Source organism: Podarcis liolepis, assembly GCF_965112155.1.
Source record: "Podarcis liolepis genome assembly, chromosome: 16".
Classification (NCBI taxonomy): domain Eukaryota; kingdom Metazoa; phylum Chordata; class Lepidosauria; order Squamata; family Lacertidae; genus Podarcis; species Podarcis liolepis.
The window spans coordinates 39,720,731-39,748,037 of NC_139567.1; the positions used below are offsets into that span (position 1 = coordinate 39,720,731).

General features: G+C 44.5%; 1 protein-coding gene and 1 long non-coding RNA gene across 16 annotated transcripts in view; one reads left to right on the forward strand and one right to left on the reverse strand.

Moving 5' to 3' along the window:
* The window catches only part of BCAS3 (BCAS3 microtubule associated cell migration factor), a 467,771-nt gene that overhangs the window by 193,203 nt on the left and 247,261 nt on the right, over positions 1-27,307 (forward strand). For 8 of the 15 annotated variants that reach the window (XM_083479822.1, XM_083479833.1, XM_083479824.1 and 5 more), the window contains 3 exons: positions 2,481-2,631; positions 16,631-16,675; positions 27,179-27,303. In XM_083479822.1, the coding sequence (XP_083335948.1) occupies positions 2,481-2,631; positions 16,631-16,675; positions 27,179-27,303 (321 nt within the window). The remainder of the gene's footprint in view (positions 1-2,480; positions 2,632-16,630; positions 16,676-27,178; positions 27,304-27,307) is intronic. The other 7 variants (XM_083479823.1, XM_083479821.1, XM_083479820.1 and 4 more) reach the window with 1 other exon arrangement.
* LOC310695553 lies at positions 633-8,543 on the reverse strand. The gene is made up of 4 exons (XR_014520157.1): positions 8,527-8,543; positions 8,344-8,371; positions 7,982-8,242; positions 633-1,846 (listed from the first exon to the last, which is right to left on the reverse strand). It is a non-coding gene; the product is annotated as an uncharacterized lncRNA (long non-coding RNA).

Consider the following 27,307-nt stretch of genomic DNA (forward strand, 5'->3'; position numbering starts at 1 on the left):
ATTTTTGTTTCCAAGTTAAGCAGTAGGGGAGGGTGTAAATAATTATTGCAAACAAGATAAGTGTACACCTTTATTTTCGCGGGGGGTGTGTGTGGAGTTTGCAAAATTCTAAAATAAACAAATCAGCTGTGATTTAGCATTTTGATTTACTCAAGCATCTGGCTGTTCGCCAGATTTCACATTTCTCTCAAAGTTTCCACACAATCTCTTGGTGATTCAAATGCATTAAAATTCAGCACATTTATATATGTATATTGAGAGGCAAATTCACGTTTGCTTATTTTTAAAAATGAAGATAAATGCAGAAATGGAATGGAATAGAATTATGAGCAAAAAGCCTGTGAAACAAAAACAGGCAGAAGTTGGTACATTTCTTGTTAAGCATGCTGAAATCCTATTTATTTAAATGGGATGATTAATTCAGCACAGCCTGGTGCTCAGTTACTTTTTGCTCTCTCCCCTCTCCTCCTTTGTACCTAATAAACAATTATTGGAAGGCTTTTTGTTGTTGGTTACAGCATATGCAGGCACACCGATGCCCCAGTGCCTCACGCTTTTGTTTGGACGGACACTGCTAACGCCTAAAGAAAAGGAAAAAAGCTGCTGTCCTCTATGCCCTTGGCTTTTGGGTTTTATGTTTCTGAGTTAAACTTCCTTGGAGTTCAGCTCTGAAATGCACACACTGAGCTTGTAGGTCGCAGCCATGCAGAGTCCCTTCTATTTTTATGGCAATGGCTCTCTATGGCACCCAGAAACACCGAGGCTTATGGATGGCAGTGTCTCCAGTGAACATCCCTGCAACCACTGCTAGGAATAGATCCCAAATTACAGAAAAGATTGCATTAAAAACAACAACAACACCTAATACAGGAACCTTTGGGGTGGAAGAGGCATCTATCTCTGTTTATCTAATTCCCATACTAAAGGAAATCTTTCCTACTCCAAACTCTTCAGGTAACAGCTACAGACAGTGTAGTCCCACTCGCTGCAGTGAACTAGGGAGCCTTCAACATCCAAGATCTTTCAGAGTCTTTGGCTTTGCTGGCAGAGAATTAAAGGGCCAGAGGTGTAATAAGCCTTAGGTACCACCCTGGGAGACCAGGGTTCAAATCTCCACCTTTCCACCTAGCTCACCGGGTAGTCACTATCTCTGAGCCAAAGTTGGCTCCCTGGGACATTGTGAGGATAATAACGGAGAGGGAGAAGAACCATGTATTCCTTGGAGGAAAGGGAGGCTGTGCCTATAAATGTAATAATACATAAATAAGGATGTGTGTGCCCCCCCCCCCACATTCTCAGAAGGATCCTCACTCTTTCTGAGGCAAAGACAAGGCCTTTTTATTCATGGTGCCTTATCACTGTAATCAGCCCTTTACCCCTCTGTTGGACTCTCTCCCTGATTTGTTTTTTAGGAAACAGCCAAATACATGGCTCCCCTACCCTTTAGCTTTTAATAGTATTTTCTCTGTATTACTGTAGTGGGTTTGTTAACAGGTCTTATGGCTTAATTGCATCTACAGTGATGTTTCTGTCAGCCACCTCAAGGCTTTCTGCAATTGAAAGGTGGAACATGCGTATTTAAAATAAATAAAAGACAAATCCGCCATGTTCAGATTGGCCTGGGCAAGTATCTGCATTAGCTATGTGAGAGGAAAGCTTCTCCTATACATGAATCTCTCATGCTGGATTGGGGCCAGCATATACACATGTACACCTTGACTTTGCTGGGGGGACGACACCTTTTTTTTAAAAAAATGTCACCATATTTTCTTCATGTTGGTGTTAATTCTGTTTTTGCTTCCTGGGTGGTACATCCGCCTTAATCCCCACAAGGAGATCTGTTGATCTGAAAACATATAGATGCGGAGATTAGCTGGGCAGAGAATAGGGCTGGGGAATAAATTCAGTTCTTGTGCATCTACCTAATACACGCTTCTCAAAACAATACTCAATCTTAAAACAGCTACCCTTTGAAATTCGCACTTGCAGCGCAGCTTCCCAACCGAATAATGGTGTACGAATACGAAAATTCATGCTATGTGGGGGGGAACTGCTTGCAAAACTGTTTGCCAAAATCGCATACGGAAATGTGTAGCTTAGGAGAAATTCATTTATTTCATAAAGTTTTATATACCACTTGATTGTTTTTTTAAAAAATCAACAAACCTCAAAGTGGAAATGTGCACCACAAAATCTGACAAATTTTCGTGTGAGGGCTTTTGGTAAATAAATAAATCACAAACCGTTACAGAAATCCAGCACACTGAATTTAAAATTGGAAAAAAATGAGAAATGGAGAGAAACCTACTTTGACCAATTCATCCATCGCTGGAGGGGGGGTTGGGTTACGGTAAACTTAATAATAAAAATGCTGAATCTTGGAAAGGTGGGATTGAAATGTTTAAAATAAATTAATAATGCTGCTTCCCTCACCACCTCCAATTATCTCTCTCTCTCTTCCCCCCCCTCCCCCCGTTAAGGTAAATTGAATAGTCAAGACACTTACAACAATTTCACCAACAATAACCCTGGGAACCCTCGCCTTTCTCCACTTCCCAGCCTGACTGTGGTAGTTCCTCTTGCTCAAATCAAGCAGCCCATGACTTTAGGAACCATCACCAAACGTACAGGGTAAGTAAAGTGCTTTAAAAGAGCAATTCCTTAAGGCATTAAAAATATATTTTTTCTTTGCATATAGTATTTTTCTTGTGGGAGGGGAGAGAGTTGTGCTTAGCAGCAACACCTCTGTTCTGTATTTAAAGGTTGCAGTCCTGTGCACAGTTTCTTGCAAGTAAGTCCCCTTGATCACAGTAGGACTTGATTCTGAGTAAATGTGCATAGGATTGCCCTGCACATTCACTCTGGTTTGTGCCGCATGTAGAATAAGGGAGCAACTCCAGGGCATCTCAAACCGGGTCTGTAAATATTTGTCCAAAATTTCCAAACTCGTTTCTTTTTTCTCATTTTGTACTTCGATGGCTCATTTTCTCCAAATCATCTGAGGGATTTGCTTTCTGCTTGACATCAGAGGTAATTAGTAACTTAAACAGAGGATTTCCCGACCCCTGCTAAGCTATCAACAGCGCTGTTTTGATTTTGTCTTTTTTTAAAAATATATTATTCACGTCTTACTCTACTTCATTTCAGTTTATTTTTATTATTTTCACCCCCTGGCCTCCCGGTTCATAACGTGATATATGTTATAGTTTAAAAAGAAGTTTGGGAGACGTTCAGAGTAAAGTTCCTGCAATTGCTGTACTTCAATCCAGGCTCAAAGTCAGTGTACTCAGCCAAACACAGTGAAAGCGAGCAGAAATATTGTGCTTTTATAGAGCTTACCTTAGGAAGAAAGAGAGAGGGAGGGAGGAAGAGGGAGAACCAAGCAGGGAACATACGCATGTGTTTTGATGGCAGAACAAAATACTGCCAAACATTTGCCCTCCTTAAGAGTGCGTCTCTCTCCACCCACAGAGAAGCAGGCGTATTTGTTTTATCAATCTACTCTGGCCTTCCTCACCTTGGTGCTCTCCAAATGGGTTTGAACTGATGGGAGTTGTAGTCCAAACCCATCTGGAGGGCACCAGATTGGGGAAGGTTTTAACTGATCTGATACATTTTCAAGCACTCTTCCATCTTAAACTTTTCAAGCTCAATGAGTAGTGTTTTTGGGTGATGTCCAAGGTTACTCCTACACAGAGGAGACTCATTGAGCCATATCAAGCTAAATCCTTCTCAGGGTAGACTCATTGAAATTAATGGAGCTATGTTAGTCATTTCCATTCATTTCGGTGGGCAGCATCCAACTAAGTTTTACTGAAGGGGAGTCCCATTGAAATTGATGGACCTAAGTTAGTGCTGTGCTAATAGAATGGACTGGCTCACTGCACATCAAATGTGAGGGTGCCACATTAAAAAAAATCCCAAAAATCTGCAGGAACACTAGAAAAGCTGGGGATCACTTAGGGATAGTAGTTTTGTCCTTCATGTAATAGGGTGTTTGTTTGTTTTTTTAAATTATTACATAGGATGGAAAGCAATAAAAAATGTCACCCTTCACTTATAGAAGTGGTACACTAGACAGCCAGTGTGGTATAGTGGTTAGAGTTTTGGACAAGGACCTAGTATACCACCTTGTGGAAGGTGGGATAGAAATGTAACAAACAAAAAAAAACAAAAACATTTCACTCTACCACTTATTTATAAAAACATTTGTATACCGCTATTCATTTTAAAAAAATCAAAGTGGTTTACAGCCTATACTCACACACACATAGAAACCACATAAAATTTTAAAGTCAGAGATCATCAACTGTTACAGAAAGTTGTTTTTTTCTTAATTTCCTGCGTAAGCTTAGTAGCATAGAAAAGTTTTCAGCAGACATTTAAAGGTTAAAACAGAAAGTGCCTGCTGAATCTCTGTTGGTAGAATATTTGACAGGACTGGTCCACTGACATTAAAAGCTCATTTTTGTGTCACTGTCAGATGGGCCTCTCCAACTTGGGGTGTGACCCTGCTCGTCTGGTGATGGGGCTGGGATACAAGGGTTCAAGCAGTCCCTAAGGTACCTTGAACCTAACTCACTAAAGGCATTGTAAATTAATACAAGGAACTTGAACCTGGTTTGCTAGCAGATGAGCAGCCAGTGAAGATGTTTTAATAATGGTGCCACACCTTGCCAGCCATGTGCCCCTATCAACAATTTGGTGGCTGTGTTCTGCACCAGTTGGAGCTTCCAAAGCAGGACCAAGGGCAGCCCTGCATAGAGCATGTTGCAGGAATCCAGGCTTGGGATTACTAATGCATTGACTTCAGTGGTCAGGCTATCCCTGTCCAGGAACAGACATAGCTGGTGAACCAGACAGACCTGGTAAAAGGGACTCCTAGCCACAGGGGACACTTGGGCTCCTAGAGACAGACATGTCTCGCCAAAGTGGTACATGCTCTGGTCATCTCCCGCTTGGACTACTGCAATGCGCTCTGCATGGGGCTACCTTTGAAGATGAGACAGAAACTACAACTAATCTAGAATGCAGCTGCCGGACTGATGACTGGGAGTGGCCACCAGGACCATATAACACCGGTCCTAAAGGATTAGCTCCCAGTATGTTTCCAAGCACAATTCCAAGCACAATGTTTCCAAGCACAAAGTGTTGGTGCTGACCTTTAAAGCCCTAAACGGCCTTGGCCCTGTCTAACTGAAGGAGCGTCTCCACCCCCAGCATTCAGCCTTCTAGTGGTTCCCTCACTGTGAGAAGTGAAGTTACAGGGAACCAGGAAGAGGGCTTTCTCGGCAGTGGCGCCCCATGGAATGCACACCCCGTCCCTGTCAGATGTCAAGGAAATAAACAACTATCCGACATTTAGAAGACACCTGAAGGCAGCTTGCTATAGGGAAGTTTTTAATGTTCAAGGTTTTGCTGTGGGTTTATAATTTGTTGGAAGCCGCCCAGAGTGCCTGAGGCAACCCAGTCAGATGGGTGAGGTAACAACAACAACTTTCAAGCTGTACACCTTTTCCTTCAGAAGGAGTGCAACCCCATCCAGAATGGGCAACTTGCCTCTTTCAGGGTTGCACTACTGAATGTGTAGACCAAGCCAGTGTAAGAAATCCAGAAAAAATGTGAAGTGGCTGAGTTAAGCCAGAGGATACCCAGTAATCATTTTCTTACTCCAGGGCACGTCTTCTGTCCTACTGGAGCAAGGAAAACCCATGTAGTGCCATTCAGTGGTTGTTGGACTCCAACTCCCATCAGCCCAAACCAGCACAGTCAGTGGTCATGGATGATGGGAGTTGCAGTCCAACAGAATCTGGAGACTACCTTGTTGGTTACCCCCATTTTAGATAACCCATTTCCTTTAACCTGTTCATGGATATGGATCCTTGGGTAGGGTTCTAGAGAGGATTTTGTCCGGGCTGCATTACTCTGCCATTCCTTCTCTTTAGTAGCTTCTCCAAGGGGGGAAAAGCAAGGTTGGGATGGGGGGGCGGCTTTCCTCTCTGCATGTCTCACAATGTCTGGTGTTTGCTCATGATGCTGCGGGGCTGAAATGCCCTCTGTTTCTCCAGGCTGCAACTCTTACATTTGATCATGGTTGATTTAGCCCTCTTGCCGTTTGAGATAGGCTAGTTAAATACTGAGCGGCTTACTCCATAATCTTTTGAAGATCTTTCAGCATTTCCAATGCTTGAATTGCTATCCTTCAACATCCCTGAGACTAAAAGAAACATCCGGGATGGTTTTTGAGCCTCCTCTTATCCTCTGATGGTACATCAAAGCAGGCGCTGATCCAGCAGGTCCTCTGTGAGCACGGAGACTCTGATACACACAAGAACATCCCTTTGCCTATAAAAGGGAGCCCCTGTGAATGTGGAGCTTTGGGTATATGTCTTGGCTGTGATTCCTGGAGGACCTGCTCCTTGCCTTGCAGGCCTTTTTCTACCTGGCCTGGAAAGGCAGGGCCCTGGCTGACTCCAGCTACAATTTCTTTTTTTGGCTCTACTGAAAAATTCAGCTGGGGTGTTGTTTGGGGCAGGGGTTGTTGCTGTTGGTTTTTTCATTTTAGATCTTGTGATTTATGTGGAAATGGTTCAGTTTGGTTGTGTGTTTTTTTAATGTTTATGGCTACTTGTGTTGTAGTTATGTATTCATTTCATGTTGTAAGCCGCTCCAAGCATGGTTTGAACTGTGGAAAGGCAGCATACAAATAAAATTATGTATCCGTGTATATATCAAAACCCTGCAGGGTTTTTTTGTTTTTTTGTTTTTGCCTTGTGTCTCAAGTGAGTGAAGGTTGCATATTCATTTTGATGGAGGGATATAGCAAATACAATTCAGAAGAGTGGAGAGGCTGTAACTCGGTGCTGGCACCTCCAAGGAAGGCTGGGGAGACCCCTTTTTTGAAATCCTGGGGAGCTGTTTTCATACAGTACAGTGGTACCTCTGGGTGTGAACGGAATCCCTTCCGGAGGCCCGTTCGCAACAGGAAAAGCCCGCAACCTGAAGCACCGTATCTGCGCAGGTGTGCGGCGTGATTTGGCGCTTCTGCGCAAAGCACGATTTAGCGCTACTGCGCCTGTGCGAGCAGCGAAACCCAGAAGTAATCCTTTCCGGTACTTCTGGGTCACCGCGGGATGCAACCTGAAAAAACGTAACATGAAGCAAACGTAACATGAAGTATGACTGTATAGGCAATACTGAGCTAGATGGGTTTGACTTCTTTATGTACCCCCATGAGAGGTCTGGAAGGGGGCAACACAAAAGCATGGCTTTTCGGTGGTGGCCCCCACCTTGCGGAATGCTGTCCCCAAGGAGGCACTCCTGGCACCGACTATCTTTTCTCTCTCTTTTTGGCCTGGGATTTTGGCCCTTAATTGGAAGTTTTAGCATTGTGGTCTATTTTATTGGAGTCGGATCAGTAAGTCTGTTTTGTCTGTGGTTTTAGATTAGAAAAAAAAATGGATGCTCTTAATTGGTTTTAGTGTAAATCACTTTGTATCACTCTGTGGCAGCTTCCTGTGTAATAGAGTAGAAGGAACTCTAAGGGCCTCTGTGGACTCCAGAAGGCGAGGGCATAGTATGAAAGCAGCACACAGACTGTTGGACAGGGGACCCAGGTTCACATCTTTTAGTCCAGGAAGCTCACTAAATGGCCCTGGGAATATCACTGCCTCCCAGTTCAGCACCTTTCCAGGGCTGTTATATGAGTAAATAAGTACAGCATCCTGAAATTATGCTTATAAATTAGAAGAAAGGTATTGCCCCAGTCCCAGGAGCGCCTTACACAGATCTACATCAACTGCTCAATGAAAGGGAATCCGCTTTGAATGCGGAAGGCATCAATCTCATTCCCTGGTAGGGCTGGGGATGTCTCCTGCCTAAAACCCTGGAGAGCTGCTGCCTGTCAGTGTAGACAGGATTGAGCTGGATGCACCCAAGGGTCTGACTCAGAATATAGTAGCTGCATATGGTTGTTACTCACCTTGTGCTTCTGTCTGTGTGTTTAGGGAGGACCATAGCTCAGTGGTAGAGTGTCTGCTTCACATGCAGAAGGTTCCAGGTTCAATCCCCAATGGCATCTTCAGGCAGGGCTGAGAATATCCTCTGTCTGTAATTCTGCAGAGCCACTGCCAGTCAGTGCAGAGCTGGATAAGGCAACTCAGTATAAGGCAACTTCCTGTGCTCCTGTGTCCCGTTGAAATCAATAGGACTGAAAATTGCTTATGCTTGGCTAGAACACGTGCTATAGATAGATTAGTTAGGTAGATATAGATATATTTAACATTTACAAACAATTATGAAACTCTCCCCCTCCAAAAAAAGAAGAAAAAAAAGTTGGCTCACTGTCCCCTCCTGGCAAAACAGCAGGAAACTGAAACCAAAGAACAGCCACAGACAGAAATAATTTAAAGCCCATTCAGATTCCAAACCAATTCCATGTCTTGTGCATCCAAAATTTAGTGGGGACACACACACACACTCTCACACTCTGTTGGAAAGAAATAGGGGTGCTCTGCAGTTGCTTACGCGAGGCTGGAGGTTTGCAGAGATGTTCCTAGTGGATTGGGCCCACCATCTGAATGCAAGGGTTGGGGAGGGGGGGTGGACGGGAAGCCCCTTTTGTGGAGGAGAGAATGAAGCGGAACGCCGATGTTCCCTGAAGCTTGGCAAGGCCTAAAATGGCCAAATTGAGACAGCAGCCTTAACTTAAACCTCCAGGGGGCAAAGCGTGTGTTTAACATATTTAACATCTGCCCTCCTATTTCTCGGAGCACGGAGCGACGCGAGGCTGTAATAGGAAGACAGGGCAGGGACCATCTGCCTGGCTCTGAGAAGTGTAGGGCGAGTGTATTACCACAAATGGCAGAAGACAGATGTATTTACACCTACGTGGGCAACACCTTTAAGCGCCGCTCCGAGGGAACAAGGCCCTCCCCCTTTCTCTCCCTCTCTCTCGTTCTGGCAGCAGCTGCCTAACCTTGGCGATTGTGCTTTAGTCAGGAGGAGAAGTGCCTGGAACCCATCGGATTTTGCAACTGTCTCCTGTGCAAAGAGGGAAGGGGAGGAATATTGGCATTTTCCTCTCCCTTCAATTCGTCTTCAAAGTCTCAGATTTGTCACTAGGCTACCCAGGCAGTGCTAGATCTAAAAAAAGAGATTCTGGGCCAATACCAGATAATTCTGGAATGGCAATCATTTTTACCCAAGGTTATTTGATATATCACACACACACACACACACACACACACACACACGCCAACATCCTCCTATTTTTTAAATCGTTCACAATGATTTTCTTCCCTATACCCTTATAGATCAGGTAGTACGGTGGCTCAGTGTCCCATTTTACAGAGGACTCTTAACCATCTTAAGGGTGGCATGGGCTGTCCAGTGGTACCTCTGGTTGTGAACGGGATCTGTTCTGGAGCCCCGTTCGCAAACTGAGCAGAAAGCAACCTGCGCGTGCGCATGTCGCGATTTGCCGCTTCTGCGCATGTCCATGACGTCATTTTGAGCATCTGCGCATGCGCGAGCGGCGAAACCTGGAAGTAACCCTTTCCAGTACTTCCGAGTCGCCGCGGGACGCAACCTGAAAATGCTCAACCTGAAGCAAACGCAACATGAGGTATGACTGTATAGTTTAAGTCCATTTTAAAGATAAGGACATTGTAACTGCGCCTTCCCTTCTATGGTGAGAGGAGCTGCGTAATCTCTTTAAATTTCAATCATCTAGAGATAGGAACATCTAGAGATAGGAATTAGCATGTGCAATTTTTATGTAAATCTATGCCCTCTTTTGTTTTTTGGCAATGCATACAGTAAGTGGCCTCTCCATCAACAAAGTAGCTTGTTTTGGGGAGGAGGGCGTTATAGTCAGCCACCTTCTGCTTAGTGTAGACCCATTGAAATTCAGTGACCTATATTAGCTCTGTCCATTGATTGCAGTGGATCTAGTCTTGAGTATGAATCATGTTGGATACAGTTCTGTGTGCATGATTCCCTCTGCCTGCATGTGGAGGGGTCAGCCAGGGACTCATTCAATCTGAGTCATTATGTGTTCATCACAATACTCCACGATAGACCTCCACATTAGGGGGACATAGGAGACCCAGGCCTTCCATATCACTTTTCAATGCCTTCTCTCACTTCCATACGGCCCTCAAGACCTTTAGGGCAGCTCTCAGCAACATTTGACACCTCCCCAGCCCTCACACTGCCTTCCCAAAGCCAGGTATGTGAGGTGCTAGGTTTTGGGGCTTGAGGCTCTGGCAGAATCCTAGAGTCCTCCCATCTCCCTCCCAAAGCCTACTTAGCACTTTCCCAGCTTTGGGAAGGAGGTTGGAGGGCTCTAGGACCCTGCCAGAGCTCCATGCTTCCTTCCCCAAGCCCTGCACCTTGCTTAGCCAACTTTGGGAAGGCAGCGTGAGGTCAAGGGGGGGGGCCTCAAATTTTGGTCTTGCTTTCCCCACCACGCGACAAAACAGAGTGTGGCCTGTGGCTTCTGTGCCAAAGCACTATTGCGGCTTTCTTGGTATGAAAAGTTGAGCCGCCCTAATTTAGGTAATACTATTAAATAGTGGGCTTCTAAAAAAAAACCACAATGGCCCACTTACCATCCTTTGAAAGCCCCTTCTGTTTATAAAAGTGGTCTGCCTGCCAGATGACAATGGGAGATGAGGTGGTCAAGAAACAACCCAAGTCTGATGCCCCTCCAGAGCTCAGAATTTTTGGATCCCAGCCCTGGGAAGTGAGTAGATGCACAGCTTTACAGATCTAACCTTTGCCCAGTTTAGCAAAAGTTTAGCTAGCAAGAAACTCCCTTCAGCATGGTGGAGCTCAGTCAGTTGCGTTTGTTTTTGCAGTTCGGGAAGAAGAATGTAGATAACACATTTTTTTGATGTGGGATCTGGCTGAGATGTTATCATCTTTTAACGTTTCCCATCTCGTGTACGATTTGTTCATAAAATCACTGATATCCGTTTGATCTCTTTTGAACTCTGGAGACTTTAATCCTTTCCAGGACCTATTAGTGGTTCAGACTTCTTTTTTCTCTCTCTCCCCGCCCCCCTTTTCTTTTTGGTAAGAGGAGCAATACCAGCTGAATAGGAAATAACAAAAGAAAACCAAAACCAAACTCTTAAAGGACGACAAAAATCTGAATTAAATCCCTAGATTTCAAACACACAAAACAAAACCAGAAGGCAACACATTTATGGAAATTAAATTCGCAAGTCATAATGTTTTGGAAGAGTGGGTTAGATCTGCGGGTTCAGATTTGTACCGTAGTTTATTCCTGGGGCTCTGGTTGGGTAGTGGTACGATATCAAATTTAGAAATACCCAATTCACTTTCCTTAACCCCCAGAATGTAAAACAGTGAACTGAGGGGTGGATACGAAAAAATAGTTGGGAAACATAATCACTTGACAAAATGCTTTCCAGCAACTCCATATTCTTGATGTGATTCTGAGGAATGGAGCCTTGTGTTGCCTCTTCCAAGGAGAAAATTACTAAGGAGGGGACAATAGCTTCATGGCAGCTGCATGTTCTTAGTCAAAGAACAGACTATCTTTTTATTTATTTATTTATTTTCTTAGAGACCACAAGGGCCATCGAGTCCAACCCCCTGCCAAGCAGGAAGCACCATCAGAGCACCCCTGACATATGGTTGTCAAGCCTCTGCTTAAAGACCTCCAAAGAAGGAGACTCCACCACACTCCTTGGCAGCAAATTCCACTGTCGAACAGCTCTTACTGTCAGGAAGTTCTTCCTAATGTTTAGGTGGAATCTTCTTTCTTGTAGTTTGGATCCATTGCTCTGTGTCCGCTTCTCTGGAGCAGCAGAAAACAACCTTTCTCCCTCCTCTATGTGACATCCTTTTATATATTTGAACATGGCTATCATATCACCCCTTAACCTTCTCTTCTCCAGGCTAAACATGCCCAGCTCCCTTAGCCTTTCCTCATAAGGCATCGTTTCCAGGCCTTTGACCATTTTGGTTGCCCTCCTCTGGACACGTTCCAGTTTGTCAGTGTCCTTCTTGAACTGTGGTGCCCAGAACTGGACACAGTACTCCAGGTGAGGTCTGACCAGAGCAGAATACAGTGGCACTATTACTTCCCTTGATCTAGATGCTATGCTCCTATTGATGCAGCCCAGAATTGCATTGGCTTTTTTAGCTGCCGCGTCACACTGTTGGCTCATGTCAAGTTTGTGGTCAACCAAGACTCCTAGATCCTTTTCACATGTACTGCTCTCAAGCCAGGTGTCACCCATCTTGTATTTGTGCCTCTCATTTTTTTTGCCCAAGTGCAATACTTTACATTTCTCCCTGTTAAAATTCATCTTGTTTGCTTTTGCCCAGTTCTCTAATCTGTCAAGGTCGTTTTGAAGTGTGATCCTGTCCTCTGGGTTGTTAGCCACCCCTCCCAGTTTGGTGTCATCTGCAAATTTGATCAGGATGCCCTTGAGTCCATCATCCAAGTCGTTGATAAAGATGTTGAATAAGACCGGGCCCAAGACAGAACCCTGTGGCACCCCACTAGTCACTCTTCTCCAGGATGAAGAGGAACCATTGATGAGCACCCTTTGGGTTCGGTCAGTCAGCCAGTTACAAATCCACTGAGTGGTAGCATAGTCAAGACCGCATTTTACCAGCTTCTTTACAAGAATATCATGGGGCACCTTGTCAAATGCCTTGCTGAAATCAAGGTAGGCTACATCCACTGCATTCCCTTCATCTACCAGGCTTGTGACGTGGTGGACTCTCCTTCAGTGAAGGTTGGCTGGCCACTTGTCTCTAGCTGTGATTCCTGCATTGCAGGGGACGGAGATAACCCTCCCAGCTCTACAATTCTGTGATACATTGCAGAGAGATGATTTTAAAAGCAAATATACCCAGTTCCATAGGGTTAAATAACAAACCACAGCTGTTGTTGATATTGATTATGATGGTGGTGGTGGTGGTGGTGGTAATATAGATATATACCACCCCCCTTCCAAAGCAGCCCAAGGGCATCGAACACACAAACCATAAAACTTATTTTTAAAAATTCAATTTAGATGCAGGCTTGTTGGAAGAGGAAGGTCTTCAGTAGGTTCCAAAAGTCCAGAGATAGTGCCTGTCTAATATTTAATGGGAGGGAATGTGCTGTGCTACCCATAGATTAATCAGCAGCAAATCATAATGGATGCTTCTACCACGTTACGGGTCCTAATTTTCACAGTTTGTAACCCAAACTATGGACAATAGCAGAAGTGAGAGAGAAGGGTTCCAAATAAAATGAAGGCGCTGCTTTTGTTTTTTAATCAATTGATCTAACCTACTGATCAACTAAAGTAGCCTTCCCCAACCTGGTACTCAGCAGAGGTTTTGGACTCCATCAGTCTCAACTAGCATTGCTGACGGTCAAAGAAATTTGGAGTCTAAAACATCCAGAGGGCACCAGATTGGGGAAGGCTGAGCTAAAGACTGCTACCATTATTATTATTGTTGTTATTATTATTGGTTGTAGTAGCAGTATTCTTTAACCCATATATTTTGTTTTGTTTTATTGTCTCTACAGTTTCAAAAAACGTTTACATAAATCCATTTTTTTAGAAAACCCAAGGGATTCTCCTGGGGTGAAAATAGCAATCATCTGTTTTGCGCATGCAGTGAACCTAGTAGCTGTTGGACAGGCCCGATGGTTTCTTTGGCTTGACATTGCTGTGTTCTTGTCACCCAACTCAGCCATCTGGTGCTGTCGATTTGAGGATGGTTTCTCTTGTAAAATTTGTACATTGTCCTTTTTTATTAATGCACACAGAGCCATTCTGCGTTGGAAGCTGCTCAGAAAACATGCTCAGATCCTTGTCAGACGGGTGATCCCAGACATCAGTTTTGATAGCGGGACTCTTTCTGGCCATATTCCGGTCAACCTTTTGCAAACATTGGGCTTTCCTTCTCACTTTTCTTCTGCCTCTGAAAGATGAAGTTGGGGGGGGGGCGACATAAATCAGCCCATTCCCACACCTTTGCAGATGTCGGGCAAGAAGCTCTTTTTTGAAAGAGAAAAGAATCACAGAGCTCCTGTATCTTGATTTTCCACTCAACAGTGTTGTGCTTCACTCCACATTTAATGCGTTGTCCATGTGTCCTACTTTAAAGAGACATCCCTTCATTTCAAAGGCTATCCGAGGCAGTCCTGTAATAGAAAGCCTAATTTGTTGCAAGGGCTGTCCAGTTGATAAAGAAGTGATGGGCGGGGGCTATCCTTGAAGTTGCCCATTGGAACTTCCTCACTCTGCCTAACGGAAGGGCCGGCCCTGAGAGCAGAAGTCTTGAAGGTGCCCCTATCATCAGTTAACACCTGTCCACCATGTCTGTCTGTCTCTCTCTTTCTCTTTCTTTCTCTCTCTCTCTCTCTCTCTCCACACACACACACACACACACACACACACACACTAAATAAATAAATAAATAAATATTAAAATACAGAAAAAGAGGGGAAATACAACTAAAGAACCAGTGCAATGTACAAGGCACATTATGACTTCAACGGAAAAAAAAGTTCCAGAGCCTGTGTTACATACTGTACATTAAAGTTGCCAAATGTCCTTAATGGCTGTTGTTGTGTGTTTTTGCAAGTTGTCACCAAATACAGTGAGATGTATTAGTTTTCTGTTTAAATTATAGTTATTTCTAAATATAGGCAACCCCTCATTCACGCCGGGGTGGCATCCCGGGTCTTTGCGTGCTTGCATGAAATTGCGTGAAAACAAACCCATTGAAAAAGCCTGCAAACACCCAGTTCCACCCCTGCCCTGCCCTTTTAGTGATGTTCCAGTGACAACTTTATGATGTGTCCGGGTCACTTGTGGGTTCGGTGCTGTGCGCATGCATTGCACCTGAATGCAAAAACCAGTAGATGATTTGGTAGCAGATTCTTTTTTGTTTACTACATGAAAATCATAAATGGCAGGTGTCTCAGATATGGGGATATTGTTCACTACTGTGTGGGTGACAATGCATTAGAAGCATGTTGTAGGTCAACTCCTGTGTAAATTCTGTAATGAACAAAGTGGATTTCAACCCCATGTTCTTGAAAGTTATACCTTGCCCAGGCATCTTTGATGCACATGCATAGGGGTTAGCCTGTTTCAGCCACAAAGCCATTTGAGGGATGGTTAAATTTAGGCCTCCATGGTACTACTAAGTCACAACATCTCTCATTTACTGCTTTCCATATTTTGTTTTTCATTTGATCTCTGAGGTTTCGTTGCCTTCAACACTTTGTACAGTGGTACCTCGGGTTACAGACGCTTCAGGTTACAGACTCCACTATCCTAGAAATAGTACCTTGGATTAAGAACTTTGCTTCAGGATGAGAACAGAAATTGTGTGGCGACAGCGGGAGGCCCCATTAGCTAAAGTGGTACCTCAGGTTAAGAACAGTTTCAGGTTAAGAATGGACCTCCTAAATGAATTAAGTTCTTAACCCGAGGTACTACTGTATTTTGTTTTGTTTTTATTAAACTCCAGAATTGTTTCTGTTGATATTTAGCCATATTCCTAACCCCTGTCAGGGCCCACATAAGCAGAGACACAAATGTCCCTTTTCCTAGTGGATGAACTGGCCCTGCTGCTGGCACAAGTTTTAGGAACATGTGAAGCTGCCTTATACCAAGTCAAAACCTTGGTCCAAGCAGCTCACTGTTGCCTACCCTGAGCGACAGACTCTCCAGGATTTCAGACAGGTGACATTCCCTGCCAAACCTGGAGATGCCAGGGATTGAACATAGGATCTTCTACGTGCAAAGCATGTGCTCTACTAAGCCATGTCTCTTCCAGACATCCAGTCTGGTTCTTGCAATTAGTCAGTGTTGTAGAGGGGAACATTTTGCATGTGCACCTTGTGTGCATACCTCTGCAGTGTGTACATGCCCCCTTTATGTTTCTGTTGCCTTTCCATAGATGTTGATGGAAAACTGATGTGCATGCGCACCTTGGATTCTGAGCATGTGAATGTGTGAAGCTCTCCCTTCCCATAGGACCAAGATTGGGAAGCTGTGATCCTCCCGATATTGCAGCACTCTTAGCTTCCATCAGCCTCGCCCAGCATGGCCAGTGGCCAGGGTGATGGGAGCTAGAGCCCTGGAACATGTGAAGAGCTGCAGGTTGCCTACCTATGGCCTAGAAGATGAAGGGACGGCTCTTGCATGGTCCTCGAGATTAGCATTAAAATGACAAAATGATTTGCTGGATCAGACAAGGTCCGTCTTGTATGGAAGAGCATTTAGTCATGTGTTCACCCACCTGCAATCTGACGTGGTACAGTCCAGAACACACTGGTTTACTGCTTCCGTGAGGACTAGTCTCTGGTGATGTCAGGACTACACGTTACGGAGCAGGAAGGGGAGATCTCAGCATGGGGCTGCTATTTTCAGTAACATCCCCATGTTTCCTGCAGTGGGGTTTTCAACCCCCTCTTTCGGGTGGGGATTACTTTCTTTCATTTAGAAAACGGGTGACCATTAGAAAAAGAAAACCTTTCTTTCTTTCTTTTTGAAATGGCATGAATTTGAGTGTTGCTTGTTGACGATGACCTCTGCCATCTAATTTCTGTGCATTTCTCCCCCTTTCCACGAAGACCCTACCTGTTTGGAGCAGGATGTTTTTCCATAAAAGCTCCGTGGTGAGTTCAGTTCAATCCCAGCATGCCTTCTAATTAATTTGCTGTACTCACTGGAAAGTACCATACATTGCTTTTCTCCTCCTCCTCCTCCTCCTCCTCCTCCTCCTCCTCCTGCATGAGCTTATTATTCCGTACATGAAAGTGATATGTGATTAAGGGGCAGAACTAAATGTGATGCCCAACGTGAGTTGCTGCTGTTAACAGCTGCCCCCGGTCGAATTTCCCTTTCCCCTCCCAGTACTGGCAAACAGAATGTCTTGTTACTGTGTTGTTCGTTTCCCCACGCCACCTGGTGCCAGCTCCAATCCTGAGGGGACTCCAGGCATAGTATACTCTGGGAAGGTCTCTTCTTATGCCAATCCCTCCCCTTGGGTGGGCTCATCCAGGGGCACCACTGGCACCTCAGTGATCAGTGCTGACCAACCATTTACACTTCCCACAATGCCCCAGTGACACTACACTGGGGACATGGTTGCAAGTTAAAATAGCAACCACCTGGTGCTGAATATATGGGATTATTATTTTTTAAGTGGGGGTGACTAAGGCTGGCACCGGCAGCAGGCCCTGCTGGGGCACTGGGGGGTGGTGGTAGTTGCCTGAGAATCCCTTCTGGTCACATTTGGTCTGGCTTCTCCCCACCCCTCACCATGACAGCCAACGATATGTGGCCCAAGTTGGGGCAATCCCCATTGTAACAATGCCATACCACCTGTTTCTGTATCTCTGTGTTACTGGGAGAAGTGGGGGGACTCGACCCGGGGTTCTCGATTTTTGACAGCAACCACATGTTCGCACTCATGTTTGGCTCCACCCTTGTAATTGTCAAGCCAACATCCTCTGTTACCCTCTACATCAAGTTGGGGGCAGGACTATGGCCTTCCAGACATTGTTGGACTCCAGTTCCCGTGGCCAATGGTCAAGGATGACGGGAGCTGTAGTCCAACAGCATCATCTAGAGCAGCGGTTCTCAACCTGTGGGTCCCCAGATGTTGTTGGACTACAACTCCCATCATCCCTGAGCTCCGACCTTGCTATATAGGGGTGATGGGAGTGTAGTTCAACAATTTCTGGGGACCCACAGGTTGAGAAAGGCTGATCTAGAGGGTCACAGGGTTCCCCACCTCTGCTCTACGTAGATGTATCTGCAGTGGGCGTTTTGTGCATTTGTGGCCAGCCTGTTTGTGCTCAGATAGCTTTCCTAAGACTTGAAGACAGCATGCTAGAGCCCTCATTGCCCATGGTACTCATGCTTATTTATCCCACTTTCTGCCCCAGTGAACTTTGGCTGGGCCAAACCCAGAGAAGATATTCTAATGGCCTGAATTCAGCAGAGGCTATCACAGGCCTTTTCCATTTTTTCCATTTTCTTAATGTAGCAACAACAGTAACTGCCTTATGCCAAGTCAGACCACTGGTTTACCTAGCTCGGTATTGTCTACATTGATTGGCAATGGCTCTCCAGGGTTTCAGGCAGGGAACATTCCCAGAATCTGGGGACTTCTTCATGCAAAGCAGATGTTCTATACCACTGAGCTATAGGCTTCTTCAGCATTCATTATATGCTACAGCAAAAAACAGTTTTCTAACCCCAGTTGTTTTTAGAAGAAATACTCTTGACTGCCTGCAGTTCAGCATTGCAAAACTCCCTTAAATTTCAGCACCAACCCATGGAGGAATAAGTGGAGTTTGCTCATGCTGCCCTGATTAGTTTACTCAGGAATAAGCACCATTTTGCTATAGAATAGAATAATGCATTTGTGTTGGACCCAAGGTTTTTTTACTCAGAGACAAGCCACTTAAATTGATAGGCCTAAGTTAGTTGTGTCCATTAATTTCAGTGACCTTACTCTGAGTAAGACCAGCATTGGTGTAAAAACAAAAACATGGGCATCTGTAACCAGTCCGTCAGCCCCAACTATAAAATGTCTTTAAAAATATTAGACTGTTTGCTTCTCTCTCTGTTGTCTGCTACTCTGGGTGTGGTTGTTTATCCCAGGCTGCAGGGCCCTAGACTTTGGCTAAGAAGTCCACCCCTGCCCTACTTAAACCACCAAAAAAGTGTAAGAACTGGGCCACTCTCCCCACATCAGCTCCATGTTGTCTTTCAGAAAGAACCCCCCCCCCCACACACACAGTTAGCTCTTTCTTCTTACTTCATTTCATTAAGAAAAAAATAAAAGAATAACGGTCAAAGAGTGGATTCTCTGTCAAATACCCTTCAGTGGCTCGCAGTGGGGGGAATAAGTAGATGTCCGTAGCGTCCGTCAGAATAATTGCCGTTCCCTGTCAACCAGGGATGGTGCTGGCCTGAGCCAAGATTAAAAGCTCTAGATTAAAGTGAGGAATATATAGAATGTAATAGAATAGACCTTAAATCATTGTATTTGCACTCACAAGAGTCTCTTGTGGTCTGTTTGATGCCGTGGTTGTAGCGCGCTCAAGAAAATGAACCTCTGTTTGCTTACACAGCAATTGGGATGGTTCATCTTTTTAAAATAATTATTGGGAGAGGAACCATTTCTTGTAAAAAGAAAAAGAAAAAAGTCTGCATGCTGTTTTCATTAAGGTCTTAATGATGTCAGCATAATTGAACATAAATTTGCCAGCTCTGTTTGCTTGTGCTTAGTTAAAGAAGAAGAAGGGGGGGGGCTGTAATTATTGTTAGTGGTTGATTTTAAAAACAAAACCCAAAAAACCCATTGAGGGGGAACTTGGAATGTGTGTTATTTGGGAAATGCTAATTTGTGATCTGCCAAATACATGTTAAGGGACAAATGTGTGTGTATTTGAGCAAGAAAGATAAATGCCCTAATCCAAATGTAGGGACTGGGGTGGGGGGCAGTTTAAATTCAGTTCTCATTTAAAGGTGAACCTGCCTAATTTGCAATTTGGGAACAATGCCTGAACCAAAACACACCTGTCCTTCAAAGTGGACACTTCTCTGAATTTTGTATTGCCAAGTAATATGCAACAGTGTGCTGTTGAGCAGCTTCCATCCATTTCTGGGAAGAGCCATAGCCTGCATGTTTTGCATGCAGGAAGTCCCAGGTCCAATCCCTGACCTCTCCTAGGAGGGTCCACAAGTTCCCGGAGAGCTGAGCCCCTGGTAAAGCCACTCTCAGTCAGTGTAAACCAAGGATAGGTACAACAACATCTGGAGGGCCACATGTTCCCCATCCCAGGTGCCAGCAGTCCTGTCCTAGAAACTGACATTGCAAGTGAGGTTAGCTCAGGCAGATTAAGAGCTTCTTCCCACATTATGTTGCTTATACACACACCTGAGATTTTTCTTTTCATGTGTACACATGAAAGATGTAAGTTGTGTGTGCTATGAACAAATCTTTGGGAATTCGTGCATGTAGGCACGTAGGCACAGGGAACCAGGGAACGAGGATGGGCATTTAACTCTGTTTTGAATGTACGTTTGGAGGCAAACCTAGTTTTGTTTCTGTGAAGCAGAAGAGATCTGGGTTCCATGGGGAACAGGGCCTTTTCGGTGGTGGTGTTGATGTTTTCAAAACCCCTGCATAAGAGTTGCCCATACAGCCATGTCACTATATGGCTCCTGTTGCTTGGGGAATACTAATCTCTTTTTAAAAAAGCCTTTTGGAGAGAGGCTGAACTGATAACATCTTCTGTTTGGTGGTTCTCTTGTTGTAGTATTTTATCACACTGCCTTGATTGGTTGTAGCTCTGTGCATTTAGTCACTTCAAGTTCCCTTTGTGTACAAAGAATGTGATAGAAAATGTTAAAATAAATAAATCCCACTGAGACACAGCTGGATTTTTGCCCCTTACATTTTATTTTTTTTTAACAAAGTCACAGACGAGTAGTCTGTACCATTTTGGCTTAAGGGACAGTTAATTTCATGTACTCGAAAGTAACGGAACCCTGTATTACATCTATCTGTGGCTATGCTTATTTTTCCTGAGTGAGATGGTAAAAGGAATGAATTTGAATTTTGGTTTGTGGATGCACATTCTTCAGATTCTGTTGACTGTGGAGAACACTTCTGCCTTTTGCGTCCCCCCCCCCAAAAAAAAAGCTTTCAGAAGCTTTAATCTTTAAACTTAATCAGAAAACTGAAATAAATTACAGGGAGCCAAACTCTCCCCCTTCCCCCCTATTCAAGATTAATTAGCCACCCAAAGCACAACCCAAAGGAACTTGATAACAGCAATGCCTGTTCTTAAAAAAAAAAGTCTTGTTCCAATCAGTAATGACTTTGCACTGTGCAGTCCGGATGAAAAGAAACATCTCCATACTACTCTTAGCAATGTGTGCTGCGCTTTGAGATCTGAATAAATTATTGGTTTATTATCGGGTAGGAGCAATGTATTCAGCCCTGAAAACCACATCAATAGTATTGCATAAGCCAGATCGCTGCAGTAGTAACATGTGAATTGTGATTAAAGCAGCTTGCTTGCCACGATTGTGAATTACTCCAATTTCACTTTATGAATGGTGGTTGAACTATGATGATGATCATTACACTTCTCCTCTCTGTAGATCACTTTTAAAAGAAAAGAAGAAGAAAATCTGTGGCTTAATCTGCTGTAACTTTTAGTTCTCATTGGTAGTGCATTTAAAGCTCCAAACTTTTATTTTCTTTTTAGCTTCTCTGCCTGCCATAGTTTACAAGGCGCCCAGAAGTGACTCACTCATGTATGCGCATGCACTAGACTGCATAGAGAGGACCTTAGGAATAGAAGAAATTTGGCCACCACCTGCCTTTTGGCATCCTTGCTGTCCCATAGACCTTGAAAAGACTCCCCCCCCTTTTTATTGCATTTTTGTGTGGCTGGAGGAGGCTTGGTTTAAATATAGCAGGGGTGTGGAAGCAGTAGCCTTTGCAATGTTGTCAGGCTCTCCTGTCAGCCACGGTGGGTGAAATGTTGGGAGTTATAGTCCCAAAAACATCAGGAGGGCTACAGGTTCCCCACTCGTGTCGTAGTTTCTCTGCATGGGAACACACAGTGATGGAAATATTTCCCAAATTGGTCAGTGGATGAAGTCCTAAATTGCTGTTGAGCGCATGGCACCCCGGAATGAATTAAATCCGTAACCAGAGGTACCACTGTACATGTAACTTGCCTCTTATACTTATTTTACTTACGCAATCACAGCTTTGTGTGGGTGGGGGGTAAACAAACAAACAAATGGAAAGCGGAAGAAACACACTGCATTTATTTATTACACACACACACTTCTGTAAAGCTGGTATTGTGAGCTTTTCTGGCTTTGGGAAGGTGGTGGGAGGGCCCTGGGACCCTATGAATGCCCTCACACCATCTTCTGAAAGTTGCGTAGGCATTCCTCCATTGGGGGGGGGCGCAGTTCCAGAGGTACCTGACTTTATGCGTTTTTGCATATATGTGGGGACCCCCAGAACCAAACTATGTAAGATGCAAGTTACCTAACAAGGCTGGGTAGCCAAGGTGTGTGTAGCAAGCCTGCCTATGTGGAATATTAGATTCATTTGATAAAAAACCCAGCAAGGATTTGAAGCCATGGGTTCAAGGTAACCCCATGCGCATCTTTCCCTCCCCACTTCAGCGAAGTATGTTTAAAGCAAAACTACTATATGCCCGCTTTCTCCCCTCTCCTGCTTCTCACTCAAGTTTAACCGCAAGAGTAATCATGTTTTACAAGGCTGCCTTTTCTCTGTCTACAAAACATCATTCTTAAACTGAAAATGTTTTGGCACTGGAAGCCAGGGCTTCAGTGTGAGCCGGAGAGGACGTTTGTTTTAAAGACTTGGTGTAAATAGAACATACTTTATTCCATTTCCTTTTGAAACTGTTTATACTTGCGTTGTGAAAAATTGTAAGTGTTTGGGGGCATCAAGGGCTTGGGAAGAGACTCGCCAGGGGTGACCTTTCTGCTTACTGCCGGCTCCCGGTGAAATGCAGGGCGTGCAAAGAAAATCCCATGTGGAAGTTTAGGCGATTGCTGTTTTTATACAGTGTTAAGGTGCAAGTGCATCTGCCTGTGTTACAGGACACACGGACTGTGCTCTTTTGCGCCCCCCCAAAGACCTGTGCTGCTTGAATTAACATTTTGGTGGGTTAGATTAAAAGATGACTATTCCTATCTGTCTCCCTGCTGAGCATGAGGGAGCTGAGAATGGTCCATGTTTACAGATCTACAGTCATACCTCGGGCTGAAGTAGCTTCAGGTTGAGCGTTTTTGGGTTACACTCCACGGCGACCCAGAAGTAATGGAACACATTACTTCCGGGTTTCGCCGCTCGTGCATGCGCAGGGGCTCAAATTGACGTCATGCGCAGAAGCGGCGAATCGTGACACGTGCAGACGCGGGTTGCGTTCACTTCAGGATGCGAACGGCGCTCCGGAACGGACCCCGTTCGCATCCAGAGGTACCACTGTATAGATATAGATGGGAAACCTTGGGCCCAAGGTCTGAATGTGGCCCCTGGGCCTCCCTGTCTGGCCCTCAGGACTCTCTGCAAGCAGTACCCCTCAGCAGGCCCTGCTTTGCATCCTCCTTGAGTGTTTCTGCCTATCTGGAATGCGCTCTTGATGTTGCAATGCCTCTTGCTTGCCTGGATGGCAAGATGGGAAGCAGTGCTGCCTAGAAACCTCTGACTTACATATGGCTGGAATGCAGCCTGTCGTACAATGGTAAGGCTTGCATCCATTGCTCTGCCTCTGGCCACACCCACTTTTGCCTCTGGACCCACCCACTCCTAGCATGTGGTCCGCAGAAGTTAGCCTTCATGGGAATGTCAACTCTGGGGTGGAAATGACCCCCAAGGTCCCTTCTAATACTACAATTTATGATTCTGTGAATTACCTTTCTTTCACCCAACTCCCAAAGAGAAGTCACTTAAGACAGCTTACAAAATATAAAAAACCAGACTTTTTAAAAAACGAACAACAACAATCCATCATTAAAACACAATTGCCAGACTAAAAGCAGCCTCAGAGAACCAGAACGCAACGAGCCAAAGCTAACAATCAATAAATTAAATTCAGCCAACAACTTGAATCGAAAGTTTTGTTTAAAGATAAATGTCATCAATTGCCAGCAGACACAAACTCACCTTTTGGAGCTCTGCCACGAGACATAGAAACATAGAATTGTAGAGTTGGAAGGGACCCTGAGGGTCATCAAGTCCAAACTTTTGCCCAGTGTGGCAACCCATGACCCTGAGATTAAGAACCTCATGCTCTACCAACATGGAGGATTTTTTGTTTGTTTGTTCCAAGGATCAAAGTAGATGGTAGATTTGGTCCCAGTCCCGAAATTATAGGGAGTGTGGGTGGGGTGCAGAGAGGAAGGAAGGCTGACAAAGGTGGGCATGACTTGGCTAAAACCAGAATCAGCAAGTTGTGCCTATGACTTACATTAAGGGCCTCTTCTCTACCTCTACCCCGTAACAGCGGAAATGGGGCCAAACACAGGGCCAAATGGTGTCCCCCAGACCTGGCCTCAGGACTTTGCCACCATCTCAGACTATGCTTGTCACTGGCCCTACCCCATGCCCTCAAGTGATTCTTGCTAGGCTGGAATGTGTCCTAGAACTGTGAGAATGCTTTTATTTGACTGGATGAATAAATGTTTGTGGCCTGTGCAGGAAACCTTGCAGGCTCCCTTGCAGTCTGCCCTGCAAGATAGAAATCACGTCCATTGCTCCACCCACTCTTCCCTTTGGTCCTCACCACTGGATTGCAGAGACTCGGACAGTTTCCCACAAGGAATTTGGCCCTCATTCTGCAAAGGTTTTGTCTGTCCTGCCTCATTTGTAGATCTTGAACTCTGATAAAGCCGTTTTACCAGCCTGGGTGGAGGATAGAGAGGGTGTGTGTGTGTGTGTGTGTGTGTGTGTGTGTGTACACTAGCCTGTTGTACAAATACAACACTTCCCTTTAGTTCACTGCTCACGTTTCCCTCCAGCCCTACACACTCCTACCATGTGCTCCCTAGAAGGTTCCCCAAGAAGAAATGCGATCCTCAGGCTTAAAACGATTCCTCTCCCCTCTCCTATTATGTGAGCACTGGCCAGTTCATGGTGTGAAATTCTCCTGCGTGATACATGTCAAAATGCACAGTTTCTCAGCTTGGTGCAATTATATTACTTTCAGTCATTCAAGGAGCGCTCCACACCACCTCTTGTTTAGTGAGCCAGGGACTTGGTTCCAGCTGCTTCCATCCATAATACTTTCATCCCAATCGTGGTGTTCTTTCCCCCAGTTCTCAACACCTTTTCTGACACCACATAGTCACATCCTCCCATTAGCAACACTTTTAAAGGAAACAGCTATCGCTCAGCTGAACACTTCAACGTTGCCTTCAGCTTGTGCATCATGGGGATGGAGGGATCAGTCTGTTACAGTTTTCCATGTCTCTCCCCCCTCCCCCATACATCTGTTCTGCCTGTTTCCATATTAATCTGGTGTTTTTTAAAAATTCCTTTTTAAAATGCAAATATATGAAGATTCAAATTCAAATGCGTACTTGAATATGTATTCCATGCATTTGTCATTTTCAAATAACAGAAATGTCAATTTATAGCAACAGTATCATTCTTTACAATAGCAGAAGAAACAAAACAAAAAAAAGCTTAGGGTATCTGTATTGCTGCTGAGACATCAGAGGAGAGCAGAACTTTGTACCAAAGAGAGAGAAGGCAGGGTGGGTGTCTTTCATTTGAATTACTTTTATTAACAAATAGAACAACAGGATACTAAATCACCATACATTTATTATAAGTTTTTTGGGGGAACCCCCCCGCCATACCTTCCTTCTCTCCTAGATCAACCAAGGCTAGTTGCTAGTTGCTAGTTGCTAGTTGCTGATGTACCAAGCCTTAAGGGAGAGATGTTCTGCTGTTCTCCTGTTCCTGGCAATATGCTGCTACAACAAAATACGTATTTCATTACGTATTTTATCTCGTACACACAGTGTACGCAGTATCCAACATTCTGTCTGCTACTGCAGGGGTTATTGCACTAGCAGATGGGTGAGTTTTAATGTTAAACAACAACAGAAGAATCCAAGGCAGTAGTTTCACTAGTTTCAAGCAACAGATTGCACAATATATTCTGCAGCCAAGTTCCCAGCAACCTGCTCATGCATTCTCTTGTGCCACAACGTTCTACTGGCATAGAACATTTTACCAGCGGAAAATAGTTTACTGCTAAGTGTCTTTAACTTAGCGCTACATTGGACGTAACCCTTCTCAAACATACTTTATCCTTTTAAAAACTACATTGTTTAAAAACACATTTTGGCACTTCATTTTTGGGGCAGAGAGCTGAATTGCAAAATTCAGAGCAGGACGAAACCCAAAAGATAATTCCATTATCCACGTATTAGCCACAGGAGTTGCGCCATTAGATCAGTTTCACATAAAAATGCAGACCAAACAGAATAGTTTTCCAACTCTAGCACCAAACTCAGAGTCCAGATGGCAAATTTTCAGTTCCCCGGACAAGACAGACAAAGGAGTGTTTTATTTTTATTTTTATTTAAAAATATGAACAGGCAAGGATATGGCATATGCCCTCTGCTGCCCTGGCACCAGGGAGTGCTTCTAGGTGTCATTGTCTGTGGCATGCTTGCTTCTCACTTGTTGTTGTGGATTTTGTCTCCATTCCTTGTAACTTCTGCATGTTTCTCCACCTTGGCTTGTGCTCTCTTACTATATAAGTTGATGGTTTGCTGTTGGGTATTTAAATATGTTGTAAGTATGTAGGTTGGGGGATTGGAGTCACCTGCAGGCAAGAAAGATGCCAAAGTCTGGAAGCTGGGCGTTTGGAAGCAAATTTCCTCAATTCAGAAGTATCTGATCCCATTACGAGCCTGAGCCCAAATCCCTCTGAAGTTTGGACTCTGTTCTTAAGAACCTCCCTGGACAACCTACTGGATTAATAGTAATGCAGAATCCCCAAAGTCAGCCTTCAGTGAACTGGGGGGAAAGTAATTATTTCAATCCACATGCTTCATTCATATTCTCTCCCCTCCACCCAAATCTTGGTGTGGCTTTTAGACATGGCAGTGGAACTGTACCATGGGAAAGAGCCTTCAGAATGCAGTGCCTTTCTACCCTTCTTCCCAAACCTGGCCCATACCATTATTTGGGGAGCTCATTTTGTCAGGTGCCAATTCTTAGCAAGTGCTAAGGTCAAAGCTGTCGTTTCCTCCTTGCTGCTGCTGCCTCTAGCTCGGCTGCCAGGGCTGGGGTGGGAAGGAGAAGAGATTGCCTCAAGGCCATACCCTGCCATATCCACTGAGCAAGCAGTCAATCAAGCTATTTCTGCTTTATGAAAGGTTCACGTTAATTTTGCATTTCTGAAATGCTGAACAGCCACTGTTCTGTCTGTAGGATTTATTGATTCTCCATAGTTCTGAGAAAACAGGTCCCCTATAGCTTTGTATTGCCTCTCAAGCAAAACTCATGCCGGTGGACTCCTTGATAATAATTAGACTTTGATCTTTTTTCTTCCCCCTTTCCTCCCACCTTCTATTTTCCATAGCAAAAGCAAGCCAGCTCCACAAATTTCACCCAGCAAATCAGTGGGAGGAGAATTCTGTGTGGCTGCCATCTTCGGGTCGTCGAGGTCGTGGTTTGCAAGCAATCCAGGTCTTAAAAGGGAGAAAGGTTT